Raw genomic sequence first — 13,373 nt, 5'->3', positions numbered from 1 at the left:
GTTCCAAAGCCATTTTAAATTGTCACGAGATGAAACCTGTTTGCCACCCCATCCCCAGCGTGACCTTGGACACAGGAGACTGAACAAGTTAATGAGGAGGCCATTCTGATGTGTTTCCCAGGGACATTCAAAGGCACCGGAGTCTTAGTGGGATGTCCCCTTTGAGTTTGGGCTTGAAAATTTAACAGAGTTATATCTTAACGATTTTCCTTGTATCTTCATGCAGAAAAATATCACTTTAATAGATTATTTAGAATGTTTTCAAGCTTTTATAAAGTTTAGTAGTTTTCAGTAACGTTTTTTACCCTTTAAGTGGTTTTTGTAGTCCAAGAAGATTTGGTTTTCAGAGATGGTATCTCTCCTTCTACTAAGTGTACCAAAGACCCTCGGAGAAATCCTAATTCTGGCACTTTTGCCCTGCTAGGTGATCTTGAAGGGGTCACGTAACCACTATCAACTTCCTTTTCCTTTAAATTCTGGGATTGGATTTTGACAGCTAAATTGTCTTTTACGTAATTCTATAATTCCTCCTTGATGAGCCCATATAAAATTGTTATGGCAAGTGGCTGTCTCTCCTCTACTGCAGAGTTTTATGTCTGACTGTCTACTGAACATTCCCACTTAAATGTCTAAAAGTCATCTCCCACTGAACAGGTGCAAAGCGGATATCTTGATTTCCAACCATCAACACCCTTCGGCTTAAATCTGATTCTCCTCCATCCTTCTGGATGTCAGTATACGTGACCCCCTTCTCCCAGGTGCTCAGGCCAGAAACCATGCATCATTCTAGACTCCTCTTTCGTTACCTTGTATTTACTCCATTTGCACATCCTGTCAGATGCCCCTTCAAAATATGCCAATAATCCGAGTACTTTTTGTCACCCTCAGACTGCTTTCCGGTCCAAGGCATCATTTCTCACATGGATTACTTCCACATCTTCCTTGCTGGTCTTTCTGGTTCCATTTTTGCCCTACTTCAGTCTACTCTCCATTAAGAATCAGATTGTGTCACTCCTGTGCTCAAAACCCTCCCTTGGCTTCCCATCTTAATCAGCATAAATCAAATTAGTGTCCTTACCTTGTCCTGTCTAATCTGGCCCCAGTAGCTCTCTAATGTCATCCCTTGCCACCTTCTCATCCCTCACGGTCCTCAGACACACAGATCTTGCTGGTCCCCAAATGTACCTGGCATGTCCTTATTTATTGTCTTTGTACTTGCCAATTCCTCTTCCTACCCATTTTTTTTTCCAGCTATCTGAATGCTCTTCAACCTTTTCTTAATTCACTTCCAGCTCAGGTGTAACTTCACAATACAGGCTGTCTTTGAAAACCCTTTGTAAGATAGGGACCTGCTCCCTCGCTTCCCCTTACTCTCTCTTTTTCTGTTGTCAGCTCTTCCTGTCACCTGACTTATTACATATTCGCTTATTTATTATTATTCTTCCTCAGTTACAGTGAAATTTCTGTGCGATCAAAGACTTTATTCCTTGATGTAATAGGTACTCATTGAATACAGTTGATGAATGGATCCTTCCTTGCCATTTGTTAGTCTTGTTGGCAGTAATGAATCTGCAAGGATTCCCTAAACCAGGACCTGGTTACTATGCTAAACCAGGTGTATGGTCCCTTTCCTGAAGAATAATAAAAATTAGAATACAAGAGTTATTTGGGTTTTTTTTCATATAAATAGGAGACATGCTCTTTATTTTTAAAGATTTATCTCCAAAATTTTAATAAAGGGATGTTAAAGCTGCACAAAATTAAAATATTCTCCAGTTTTAGATATGAGGTAATTATTAAGGAGCAAAAGCATATCCTTTAAAAAATATAGTATAGTCAACTCACATATGTGAAATTATTCTTGGAAGAAATTGAACTTTTTTTTCTGAACATGATTATAATTACTATTTCAGGGTGTTCTAAAACTACACTTACATAGTTTCTATGCCAATATTTTTTTCTGAGTGAAATGTTATTTTTTAATTTTTATTTTTTCATGCCACCCAATAGATTGATATGTAGCATGTGTACTTAAATTTTAAAACTTAAATTCTTCTTTGAAGACTCTTCATTCTCCAAATTAAACAACGTTTGTAAAACCTGATGTTGTCAGATGTTTCCAACATTTTTACAAGATAGCACTTAAATTTGTTGTTTCAGTTTAAGAGAGGAAGATAGAGAATTCTTTGTTTAAGACTAGTTAGGCCACTTTAGAAACACTAGGCCAATTTTTCTCCAACTTTTATTTCTGCTATCACCTTCATATCTATGTTTTCCATATCCACATACCACATAAAACTAATATTTTTATTTAACATATTTATTTAAATTGGCACCGAAGCTTATTTTTAAATCAAACAGTACCTCACTGTCATAAATGAAAACTGCGATAAATTGCCATAAATAGAATACAACTTTAAAAAATAAAATTGATGATTAAACACTATTAAATTCTAACTAGAATCCCTCACCTGCTAAAGTCAGAGGCGGAGGCCTGTTCTGTCAAAGATGGAGACGCCAAAGTCAAGGACTGTCACCTTGTTATATTCAGAAGAATGACGAGACAATGGAAGGGAGAACGGTTTTCTCATTGCGAGTCAGTGCCATTTAATGCCTTATTCCCTGTTCCCCAAATTCCCTTGGGAAGTTGTTTGAATTCTGTACTTTGAGAAACACTCAACATAACGCGATCAAGAATTAACATGATGATTATGATGATGATTATTCTTATTCAGTCCTGAAAACCATCAGTTCCCTGCAAAGCCCTTGAGAGAGTCCCAGAGTCACCTTCTCATGGATTCCCAGTCTTGGACTGAGAACACTGCAAACCCAGGAAAAGGCAAAGCTGGTAAGGGTGTCCTGGTTTGACTGTTTTATTTAATTAAGGTGCTTATGCACCTTTAACAAAAGGTGAAGGTAGTGAAAACAATCCCATCATATAACCTACAAAATTTTGAAGTTGGATTCCCACTGTAAATTTATAATTAATTTTCAGGAACTTTTTTTTTGTAAAGGCCTTTGGTTAATGTCTAATGTTAGCTGAAGAAGATCATTTTGTGAAAGATCTACATTGCTTTTATCCCAGTGTAAGAACCAAATATTAACTATTGCCTATTAAATAAAATGATGTAAGTATACTCAAAATGTAAATGTTTAATGGAAAAAGTAATCGACTCAGGCAACATATTGAAAAACATCCAGTGAAAAAGATCTTAATGTAATTCTTTTACTCTAAGATTTCTATCCAGTTTCAGAATGTCAGAGTAAAGTGATTGCGTGATTGCCATAACTTCAGCTGTTATTTCTTCAAATCCCACTCACATTTCTATTGTATTGCTGTTGATTTTAATCTGTGACTGCATCAGTTAGTATAGTTTATCAGCAAAGGGTTTGAAGTTAGACCTGATTTCAGATCTCAATTTTGACACCTGATTGGTGTGTGAGATTTGTAGTTACCTAATCTCTTTTAGACTTAGCTTTCTTTTCTTAAGATGCTACTTATTTCTCAGGGTTGGTGAGGATTAATCAAAGCATGTGATCATGCATGCCAGCATATATGGATGCGTGTGGTGTCCCTTATAATTGACTATAAAATCATACATGCATGATGAAAGCACCATTAGCCAGAAAATCTTCTCCTTCATTTCTAGTCCTTTCTTCAAACTCTCTCCTAGTGCTGCCAGACTTTGGCTCACTTCACTTTATTTTATTTTTTTACTTTTTTTTAACGTTTATTCATTTTCGAGAGACAGAGACAGAGCACAAGTGGGGGAGGGGGCAGAGAGAGAGGGAGACCTAGAATCCAAAGCAGGCTCCAGGCTCTGAGCTGTCAGAACACAGCCCGACGTGGGGCTCGAACCCACAAACCGTGAGATCATGCATGACCTGAACTGAAGTCGGATGCTTAACCAACTGAGCCATCCAGGCACCCTGGCTCACTTCACTTTAAAGTGTTTGTTGTTTTATTTCAAATCTCTTTGGGATTTAGTGATCGTAAAACATGACAGTTCTAACTAAAAAATTCTAAGGTCATTATTTAATATACAATCAGTCATATTCTGCTAAAATATAGGCTTTCTTTAAAGAGTTTTGTGCTTAAGGAATAGATAAAGATCCCCATCCTTTGAGTATTCCTGGTTTTGTCTTTCTCCCACCTTCAAACCGGCCATTCCATTTTCCAGTCTGTGGGAAGGGCTAGATATTGCCTAAACAAAAATTGATGACACCTGTTAGCCCTGTGAATCCCTCAGTTTTCTTGGAGGCAAAGAAGTGATGTATAGTCGGGGGTCAATTTTTGGGGGGTGGAAAGACAAAGAGCTCCCTTTCTTTCAGAAGGAATTCATGTTTCCTCGTACAGTTCTGCATTAACATAGAAGGATTTCTTCCTTTTTATATGCTGTTACTTATTTGGCATGTTAGATTAATTTTCTGTTACTTGGATGGATGAATATTTAAAGTCTAAAGGATGATGTAAAAGAAGGAAAAGAAATGTAAGAAGGATGAGGTGAGGGAGGGCTCCAAGATGAGTTTCAGCAGGATGTAGTAGGTAAATGTAGAATTAGGAAGAGTACTTTAAGATGACGTGAGAAGTGCCCAATCCAATGTTATCTTTGATGTTTTGTTCCTGCCCACCCCCACCCCCCCCCCCCCCGCCCACTTCCTCAGGTGTATATCTCTTTTTAAAGTGCTATTTTTGTGGGGCCTCTGAGTGGCTCAGTCAGTTAAGCATCTGACTTTGGCTCAGGTCATGATCTCACAGTCTGTGAGTTCGAGCCCCGCATCAGCTCTGTGCTGACAGCTCGGACCCTGGAGCCTGCTTTCGATTCTGTGTCTCCCTCTCTCTCTGTCCCTCCCCCGTTCATGCTCTGTCTCTGTCTCAAAAATAAATGAACATTAAAGTGCTATTTTTGTGACACTCTGGGCGGTCAACACTGTATCGTGTGTGTGTGTGTGTGTGTGTGTGTGTGTGTGTGTTTCTGTATGATCATCTTACAAACCTGTACTGCATGCAAGGCACCTTTGGAAGCATATGGAGGGAATCAGGGATGAAAAAACTAGTCCCTATTTATTCAAAAGCAACGCCTCCCCAAAACAAAATGCTAATTTATGCTCTTTCTTGAAGGTATGAGCAATCCTGCATTAACCATGGAGAATGAGACTTAACTCTTCAAACAAAATAAATTCATACTTTATGAAAGTAAGATACGTTTTTTTCTTAATTGTTATGCTTTGTATTTTTAACAATTTTCCAGTTCTCTTAGGGCAAATAGTTCCCATAAATGTTATTATTTATTTTTGAGTGATTGAAATTTGAAGATGTTTTAATTAACCCTGAGGATCCCATCGTGTATCATGTTGGACACATGTGCAGGTGGACCTAGCTTTGGTATTAGCCTGTATGTAGGGTAACTTGACAAATAATTGGAGTAAGTTGATAAATGAAATTCATTTTTATAGCAATGCACTAAATGGCAAGGATTACTCCTAAAATATTGAACTTTACTTGACACTTATCTTGTCAGATGATAGGATCCTGGAGTTTTTTATTTTCTTCTATCCTTCCAGATTACAGCAGTTATATCCTTGACCATCTGTCAGTAGAATCCCACTGGGTCTTAGTACAAGACAATTATATCTTGTTAGTGCAAACCTCTAGCATCCCAGTTTTGGGTTACAGTAGCACGCCATGGCATGCGTTACCCTTAAAGTAATAAGTGTTCCAAATCATCTTCTTTAAACCATAATTTTTTTTAAACCTGTTGTTCTAAATCAGTTTCTTTAAAAGGTAATTTCTTTATAAGCCAGCCTGCAATTAATACAATAAAGAGCAGCTTTGGAACAAAGCCATAATCATCTAAACAAAATAAAAAATTGTATGTGCTGTTATAATAAACACAGTATAGAGTTGAACAGTAAGGTTATCAAGACAAATCTCTATTTATAAAACTGCAATCTAGAATCCTGAGGTCTAAAAACAAGAGAATGGAATCTAAAACACAAAATCATTTGTGTCAAAATATTTCATGGATATCTGGGTTGTTTTCTTTGGTTTTTAACCCATCTTAATCCTCTAAATCTGTTTTCTTTCTTTCTTTTTTTTTTTAAATCTGTTTCTTTCTTTGGTTTTGGTTTTGATAAGTAGCTATGTACTAACAGCAAAAAACTGATCTGGGAATTTGCCAGTTGACTAATGTTTTGGTTTTGGATGACTGTGGATGATCTTAGAGTAGATCAGATTAATCATAACTATGGTTAGGATAGTGAAAATTTCATCTTCACTTGGTTAAATGGCAAAAAGACAATATTAAATTTCTGAAAGTAATTCTTTTTGAATTTTTTTTAATGTTTATTTTTGAGAGAGATAGAGACAGAGCGTGAATGGGGAAGGGGCACAGAGAGAGGGAGACACATCATCCAAAGCAGGCTCCAGGCTTTGAGTTGTCAGCACAGAGCCCGACACAGGGCTTAAACTCACGAGCTGTGAGATCATGATCTGAGCCAAAATCAGATGCTTAACCAACTGAGCCACCCAGGTGCCTCTCTAGAGGGAATTCTTAAAATGTAACTGAATATACAATAATTGAATTACTAAGTAATACTACAAATAAAATATTATACTAGTTCTGTAAAGTATATAAAGTTTCACAGGATGTTTTTTCAGTATTTTGAACCATTAGTTCTAATTACCATTTGTTTGTGAGGTCATATGTGTTAAGTGTTCTATATATTGACATAACCAGGGACATTTAAATGTGTCTTTAGAAATTGAATTTTCCCAAAGTAGCTAATATGCCAAATTGTTTTTAAAATATTTAAAAATAGTTTTTCCTGCTTTACATCTCAAACTTGCAATTTGTGCAGCGCACATGATATTGATAGGCTTAATTTAATTATATTCTGAATGATATTTTCATCTCTTCTCTTTTTGAAGTACATTAATAAATTATTTGTGGGCTTTTTATAAAATATTTATTAGTTCATACTTTGCAGATCGTTATGTCCCTAGGCCCATAGTAGCACTGATGTGTAAGTAAATTTAGCCTTTTCAACCTTCCCTCTTATACTAAGAAAAAATGCTGTGCTTCAGGTGCAGTGAAGCATCTGACTCTTGATCTCAGCTCAGGTTATGATCTCACATGTCGTGGTTTCAAGCCCTGCATTGGGCACCCTGCTGACAGAGCCTGCTTGAGATCCTTTCTCTCTCCCTCTCTCTCTCTGCCCCTCCCCCACTCGCTTGCTCGCTCTCTACCTCAAATATAAATAAACTTAAAAAAAAAATGCTGTGCTTCTATGCACATGAAGTTTCAATATGATTTTCCTACATCCCCATCCAGCTTAGCTGGCACTTCTAAACTCCTCCTGGCTTCAGACAAATGAAGAACTAGCAGTCCTGCCGCTGGCATTGGGGCCCCAAACCTTACCCTGGACCTACTGAATCAGAATCTGCATTTTCTGCATTTTAACAAGATCCTCTGGCCTTGTATACACATATTATAGCTTGAGAAGGACAGATGTAGAGGTCTGAATTCAAGAACACATCTGAGCTTTCCAGCACAGAAAACATGGACTTCTGAGCAAGGAATGTTACTCAACAAACATTGAATGAATTGTTTTTGTTTTTGTTTTTTTTTATAGTTAACACAATAATTTCATGATTTCTGTTTCATTTCAAGGTATCAGTGCTGCAGGTGGATGGCAGAGGCTTCCCACAGGAAGGCACCACGGGCCCCTGGTTCCCATTTCTTCTTGGCTGGATATGCAGAATATGAATTGGTTAGTTCTCTCCAAGCCGTTGCTTAAAATATAACACATTTTTAAAAAAAAACAGTATAGAGATTGTTTCAACTAACACAAATTCCTGTTAAATATTAAAAGTAATTATGGTTTATGAATCAAGGACAAAAATATCTTCTATCATAAAAACTTGGAATAAATTCGTGGGCTTATTTTCACCCAAATATTTGGGTTGTACAATGTATACACATAAAAAGCCCATTAATCATCTGATTTTTCTGATTCAGAAAATTGAGACTATTAAGATACTGAAGTTTAAAAGATTTCAAATTACAGTATAATGAGAGCTTTATTCATAAAACCTGTTAGTTACCTGTGAGGTGGAGGGAGCCTGTCAGACTTGCTTCTTCCCTCTGCTGTAAATCTGGCCCCAGACTGAGTGAACTCTAATGACTATGAATTCATTGCAAATTTTAATTGGCCCACACTTGAAAACTGCCATCATTTTTTGCCAGACTTTAATTCTAGCCTTTGTTCCCTGCTGGAAAAGAAGTGTGATCATTGATTGAAGACTGAGCTCACTGATAAGCAACTAGCTAGCAAATGTTTTGTCACAACTAATACATTTCTATTACATCCAAGATATATTTTTCATCTCTCCCAATCTTCTTAAACCGGGGGAAAATCTATACAAAAACAATTATGATTGGTTTATGATGTTATTTTGCCAGTATGGCTTTTTTGAAAATCTGTTTTTTAGGTTATTTGTTCTACTGAACACAGCAAACATATTGAATTTGTTAAGCATCGCCAATGGGCCAATAGATTAATCCTCCATTGATATCTATATTTTTTCTGTGTCCCCTCTCATCAAAAGTATGACACTTAACTTTATAGTTCTTCAAATACTTAAGACTAAATTATGCAAATCATTAAAACAATTCCTATACTTTCAGAAATTTAGTTCAACCTGAACTAAATGGCGTGCTGTTTGGAAATTGAGTTTAAGGTACACTAATGTGGTGTGTTTGTTAATGCCAAAACGTTCGGCTTCGGTAAATATACTAGGAAGCTCTTGTGCCTTGTACGCACTATTTGAAAAAGTTTTATTCTTTTTTTGAGTGGAGTGTAAGTTTTGTAAATGTTAGAGATTAGAATAAGCTTAAACAGTTTTTGGTACTGATTTTGAGAATTTAAAGCAGATTATCTTTTAAAACGTGCACAGTTAAGGAACCAGTATTTAATCAAAGAGACAATGGTATTACACTTTTCAAAATCTGAGTTAGACAAAAATGCAACACTGAAGAGACCAGAAGACTGGAGGATAATGGAGTAGAAAGATCCTTGCAGTTACTTGTTCTTTCTAAAAATATAAAGCTTACATTTTAATGAGTTTTATGAAAGAACCAATGTCAGCCAAGTCCATTTAAAGATACAGGGATACTCTTTCCGATTTTTTTTTTTTTTAAACCTGAAGACTTTGATCTGACAATCCGTTTCAGGAAATCTCAGAAGATATGATGCATTTTTACTTGTTACTTTTAAAGCATTTTTTGGTCATCATTTTTTATTACCTGAAGTGCCAGGTTGGAACCTATAGCTACTGCTACGAGTCTTAAGGGCAACAGCATCACGTGATGTATTACGAAATATATGCAGCCAGGTTTTTTCAAAGCACAGTACTATAGCCATTTTTGTGGACAGGATTTTGTGAGGTGTTCCTTCTTGTCAAAATAGAAGCTAAGAAAAAAAGTGGGGTTTTTATTCTTTCCCTTGCGAGAGTACTGTTAAAATTTCCCCCTTTAGGTCTTTTGTGTAATTATTGATATACATGATGAGTTGATACACAGTAGAATCATTCGAAAAAAATTTTTACGAATAAATTTTTTTCCATTAAGTTGCAGTGGTTCCCTTTTTGTTTTCATACAGTGAATAATCTTTCAAGGGTTTTGTTTTTAATCTAGGTGGTTAGAATTTTTAGAGATGATGGCATATCTCATTAGATATGCAGTATAAAGTTTACCTGAGTGAATAAAGCATCAGATAGACCTGCATTTTTGTACATATTTATAAAATGTACCTTAAAAACATTTTAAACATTTTGCTTTAAAAAATTTAATTGCTCAACTGAAACTTGAAGACACTTATACTTCCACTGTCCTGATAGTCCACTTAACTGATAATTTTGATTTTTTCCTGTTTTTAGAAATTCTACCATAGAGAGAAAATTTTTAAGAATTTTTTTAAATATTGTGCAAATACTTCATATACTTCAGTTAACTATTTGCCATTGTGCAGTGGAGAGGGTTTATTTTTTAAAGATAAAACTTTGTTGCATCTAAATACAACGATGAGCCATTCAAGGCAGTGCTTATCCATGAATTCCCTCCTGTTCTACCATAATAAAGTCTGGTTGATCACCATTATTAGCGGTCTATATGAATTTGCCTTTGCATTGACAATCGAAATTGCTTTCAAGATACACTTTTCCTAATGGTCTACCAGAGCTATTACAGACAAAATTGGTCTACAACCTGGCCATAACAAAGCTCTTTTTGAGGAGAGGTGGATGACAGGATGAGATCATGATCTCTTAGTAAAATGATTCTGAGGACAATTAGAAACAGACTGTAAAACTTGAGTACGGTGCATTCAGCAGTTAAGTACGGGAAACACGACATATGTTTGACAAAAACTACCCTCTCTAGAGAAATCGCAGGATTTATAAAACATGTTCTTAAAAAATGAAGGTAGTCATCGTGTGATTCATGCTTCAAGGAAACAACCTGTGAAAAAATTGTTACTCCCTTCTATTATAAACCAGCAGATTTCCCCTCTTTTGAAATACATCTGTCCCCCGGTGTAATGTTCAGTGTATTTCCATCCTCAAAAAAAAGAGGATGTACATACACGGATGTCTTACCATAATACACTCCAGGTCACTAAGAGCTCATCCTTTAATTGTTCTTACACCAACAAAAAATTCAAATGTGACCATTTGGGCAAAAGACAACTGCAGATCGCTTGCAGCTTTTTCTCATGGCAGGAACGTGAGAGCGAAAACAAAACCGGGGACCATGCCCAGAGAGATCTTTGATGTTCTTGTTTGCAACCAGTATTTCGTATTTGTCAGCTTACAGGTGGGGGGACAATGTCTGTTAAGATGATTCATCTTTTGAGTGGACTTATTTCTGAGTACCAGGGAAACCAAAGGGGGCCTCTTGATAAGTGATTTTAAGCTCTGGCTTGTGCTGTGTGAAGGAGCTCCTCGGTACTCGGAAAGGACGGGACTATTTTATGATTTATTAAAAACTATCATTTGTGTTGCATCTTCCAGGGAAGGTTTTCCAGTGTAAGGAGCTCTCCTGACCTGAATTTGTTAATACTTAATAGTTCTTGTTTGACAGATAAAGGTGCTTCATTAAAATGAGAAAAAAAATAATGCTACAAAGAATTCTGTTGATGCTGAATTAAAACTGTTGTCACAGAAAGTTTCAGTTCTTCTGTTTTTTATTCAACTATGAAAGCGAGGCTGTTGTCACAGGTAGAGTTCCTGTCTTTTTCTGTCAGGAAGGAGAGCCCCCTAAGGTCTGGTATTAAAAGCATCTTAAATGACTTAACCAAACATTTATTGTGAAAGGTGATTATTAGAAAAAATCAACTTTAATTACACACTCATCTTAGTGTAACATGCATATGTGTTTTAAAATTCTTTAAAAAATTTACTGAGGCAAGGAGAGGATATGGATGAGCCCCAGAATGGCTATAATCACCTGGAGGAGAGTCTCGCTACATACGTATAGCTCAACTATGATTTTTTAGTTTACTTTCCACAGGGTCTTTGCGCTGGTCTGAGACACCTCCTAACAGTGTTTATTCTTGTTTAGAAGAAAAGGAAACAAAGGCGCATGACAGAAGTGAAATGGGTGCCTGTCAAACCACAATGCTTTACGTTTTCTCACAGGGTCTCAAGTTGGACCAACTAAACCTTTTCCTGTTTCCTGCAGATTTTTACGTATTTCACAGTTACTGTCACATCTTAAATTTCAGGTTGCACCAACTTAGTGGTTTCCCAACTTCCTTGAAAACAGTCTCACCTGTATTTCCACACAGGCTACTAAAAGAAACAAATTTTTTGGTCACATCAAACTTAGCATTGATTTCTCAAATGAAGAATAATAGCCGGTGAAGTACTAGAACATCTGACCTAAGAGCCGAAGAAAAATATCAAAATCATTTGTCATTTTATAAGTAACTGTTGGTGTTGTGCCCGGTGTCCTCACTCTTCATCCAGCTGTTTTTCCCCAAAGGCTAAGTCTGTGAATTTTCTCTAGACACATTTCTTTGGGCTACTGCCTTCAAAAAATAATAGCTTTGCTTGACTAACAACCGGGCCAGTCATAAACATACTTTGGGTATAGCCTCATTTTCATTTCTTACTTTTGTGAAGAAATCATGATGTGATGAACTATTCCATTTTACAATTTCTAATTGTTGCTTCCCCAGTAGTTGGGTATGTTGTGATGAGTACTTGGTGTGGTTTTGTCAACATATATTGTATTTTTTAGCATAGTTACAGTGTCGTTGCATAATAAACAGTATGTTCCCATATAATGAGGTAAAATAATCCACACTCCAGTGTGCCTTCTAGGCACATCATGCAAAGTGCAATTTTCTTGTTGTGACATGATGGATATGAACGGGTAAGAGAGGAAATAATAAACTGTTGTTGTACAGATACACAAGGCACGTCGGATCTCCATCCGCTTACCAAGAAGGAATGTGAAACGATGAGAATGCCATAAGCGGTTTCTGTAGCAGCTACTCAGCCTTCCCACTGTAGCGCACAAGTAGCCATAGACAGTGCGGAAGCGATGAGTCTGGCTGCATTCTGATAAAACTATCTATGGACACTAAAATTTGAACTTCATGTAATTTTCACAGGTCAGTAAGTATTAATCTTTTGATTTTTTTCCAACCATTTTAAAACTGTAAAAACCACTCCCGTCTCACTGGCCATAGAAACACAGGCAGCAGGCTGGTTTGGGCCTGCAGGCCACAGTTTGCTGACCTGCCCCAACGGAATTTAACACAATGGGGAATCTAGAATGAACAGCTCAGGAACATTACAAAACTATCAGCCAAATATCTTATATCCAAAAGCTAGATTTAGTAAAGATCATAATGTTCCCCTTACAGAAGTTATAAAATATCATTGCCTCTTAAGAGACAACAAACAAAATTGACACAGACTCTGAAATTCAGCAACTATGTGGCTATTCAAAAGGAAATCTTTGTAATTCCTATTTTTTTTAAAGAGGTGAAGATCAAAATAAGAGGAAACCAACCAGATTATCGGCTATATTGTGTCAGCTTTAAAAAGAAGCCACAGTAAATCATACCGAATGTACTCTTTCAGAATAAGAGTAAATGCATTCTTGGAAAGGAGATAAATACGAATTTTAACATCTAGTTGAGGTATTCGTAAAGAATAAGCCAACAATGTTGCACTGCAGAAGGCTCAAGTAAGAGACTAATAATTAGCTATAGTTAAAGAAGTTACTGAGTTCTGTTCAGTTGCTCAAAAAAAAAAAAAAAAAAAAATCCCGCAAATATTTTTGAAAATCACCAGTCATCAA

At 36.4% G+C, this 13,373-nt stretch overlaps 1 protein-coding gene across 3 annotated transcripts in view; it reads left to right on the top strand.

Moving 5' to 3' along the window:
• Positions 1 to 13,332, top strand: part of ZDHHC2 (zinc finger DHHC-type palmitoyltransferase 2) — a 72,161-nt gene extending 58,829 nt beyond the window's left edge. For 2 of the 3 annotated variants that reach the window (XM_042934397.1, XM_042934396.1), the window contains 3 exons: positions 2,736 to 2,848; positions 5,123 to 5,197; positions 7,674 to 9,542. In XM_042934397.1, coding sequence (XP_042790331.1) covers positions 2,736 to 2,848; positions 5,123 to 5,163 — 154 coding nt within the window. In that variant the 3' untranslated portion in view covers positions 5,164 to 5,197; positions 7,674 to 9,542. Of the gene's footprint in view, positions 1 to 2,735; positions 2,849 to 5,122; positions 5,198 to 7,673; positions 9,543 to 12,471 lie in introns of those variants that run through there. The other variant, XR_006201481.1, reaches the window with a different exon arrangement.
• The last annotated feature ends 41 nt before the right edge of the window (positions 13,333 to 13,373 follow it).

This window comes from Panthera leo, chromosome B1, assembly GCF_018350215.1.
Source record: "Panthera leo isolate Ple1 chromosome B1, P.leo_Ple1_pat1.1, whole genome shotgun sequence".
NCBI classification, from domain to species: domain Eukaryota; kingdom Metazoa; phylum Chordata; class Mammalia; order Carnivora; family Felidae; genus Panthera; species Panthera leo.
This window is presented reverse-complemented; position numbering and strand designations above follow the sequence as displayed.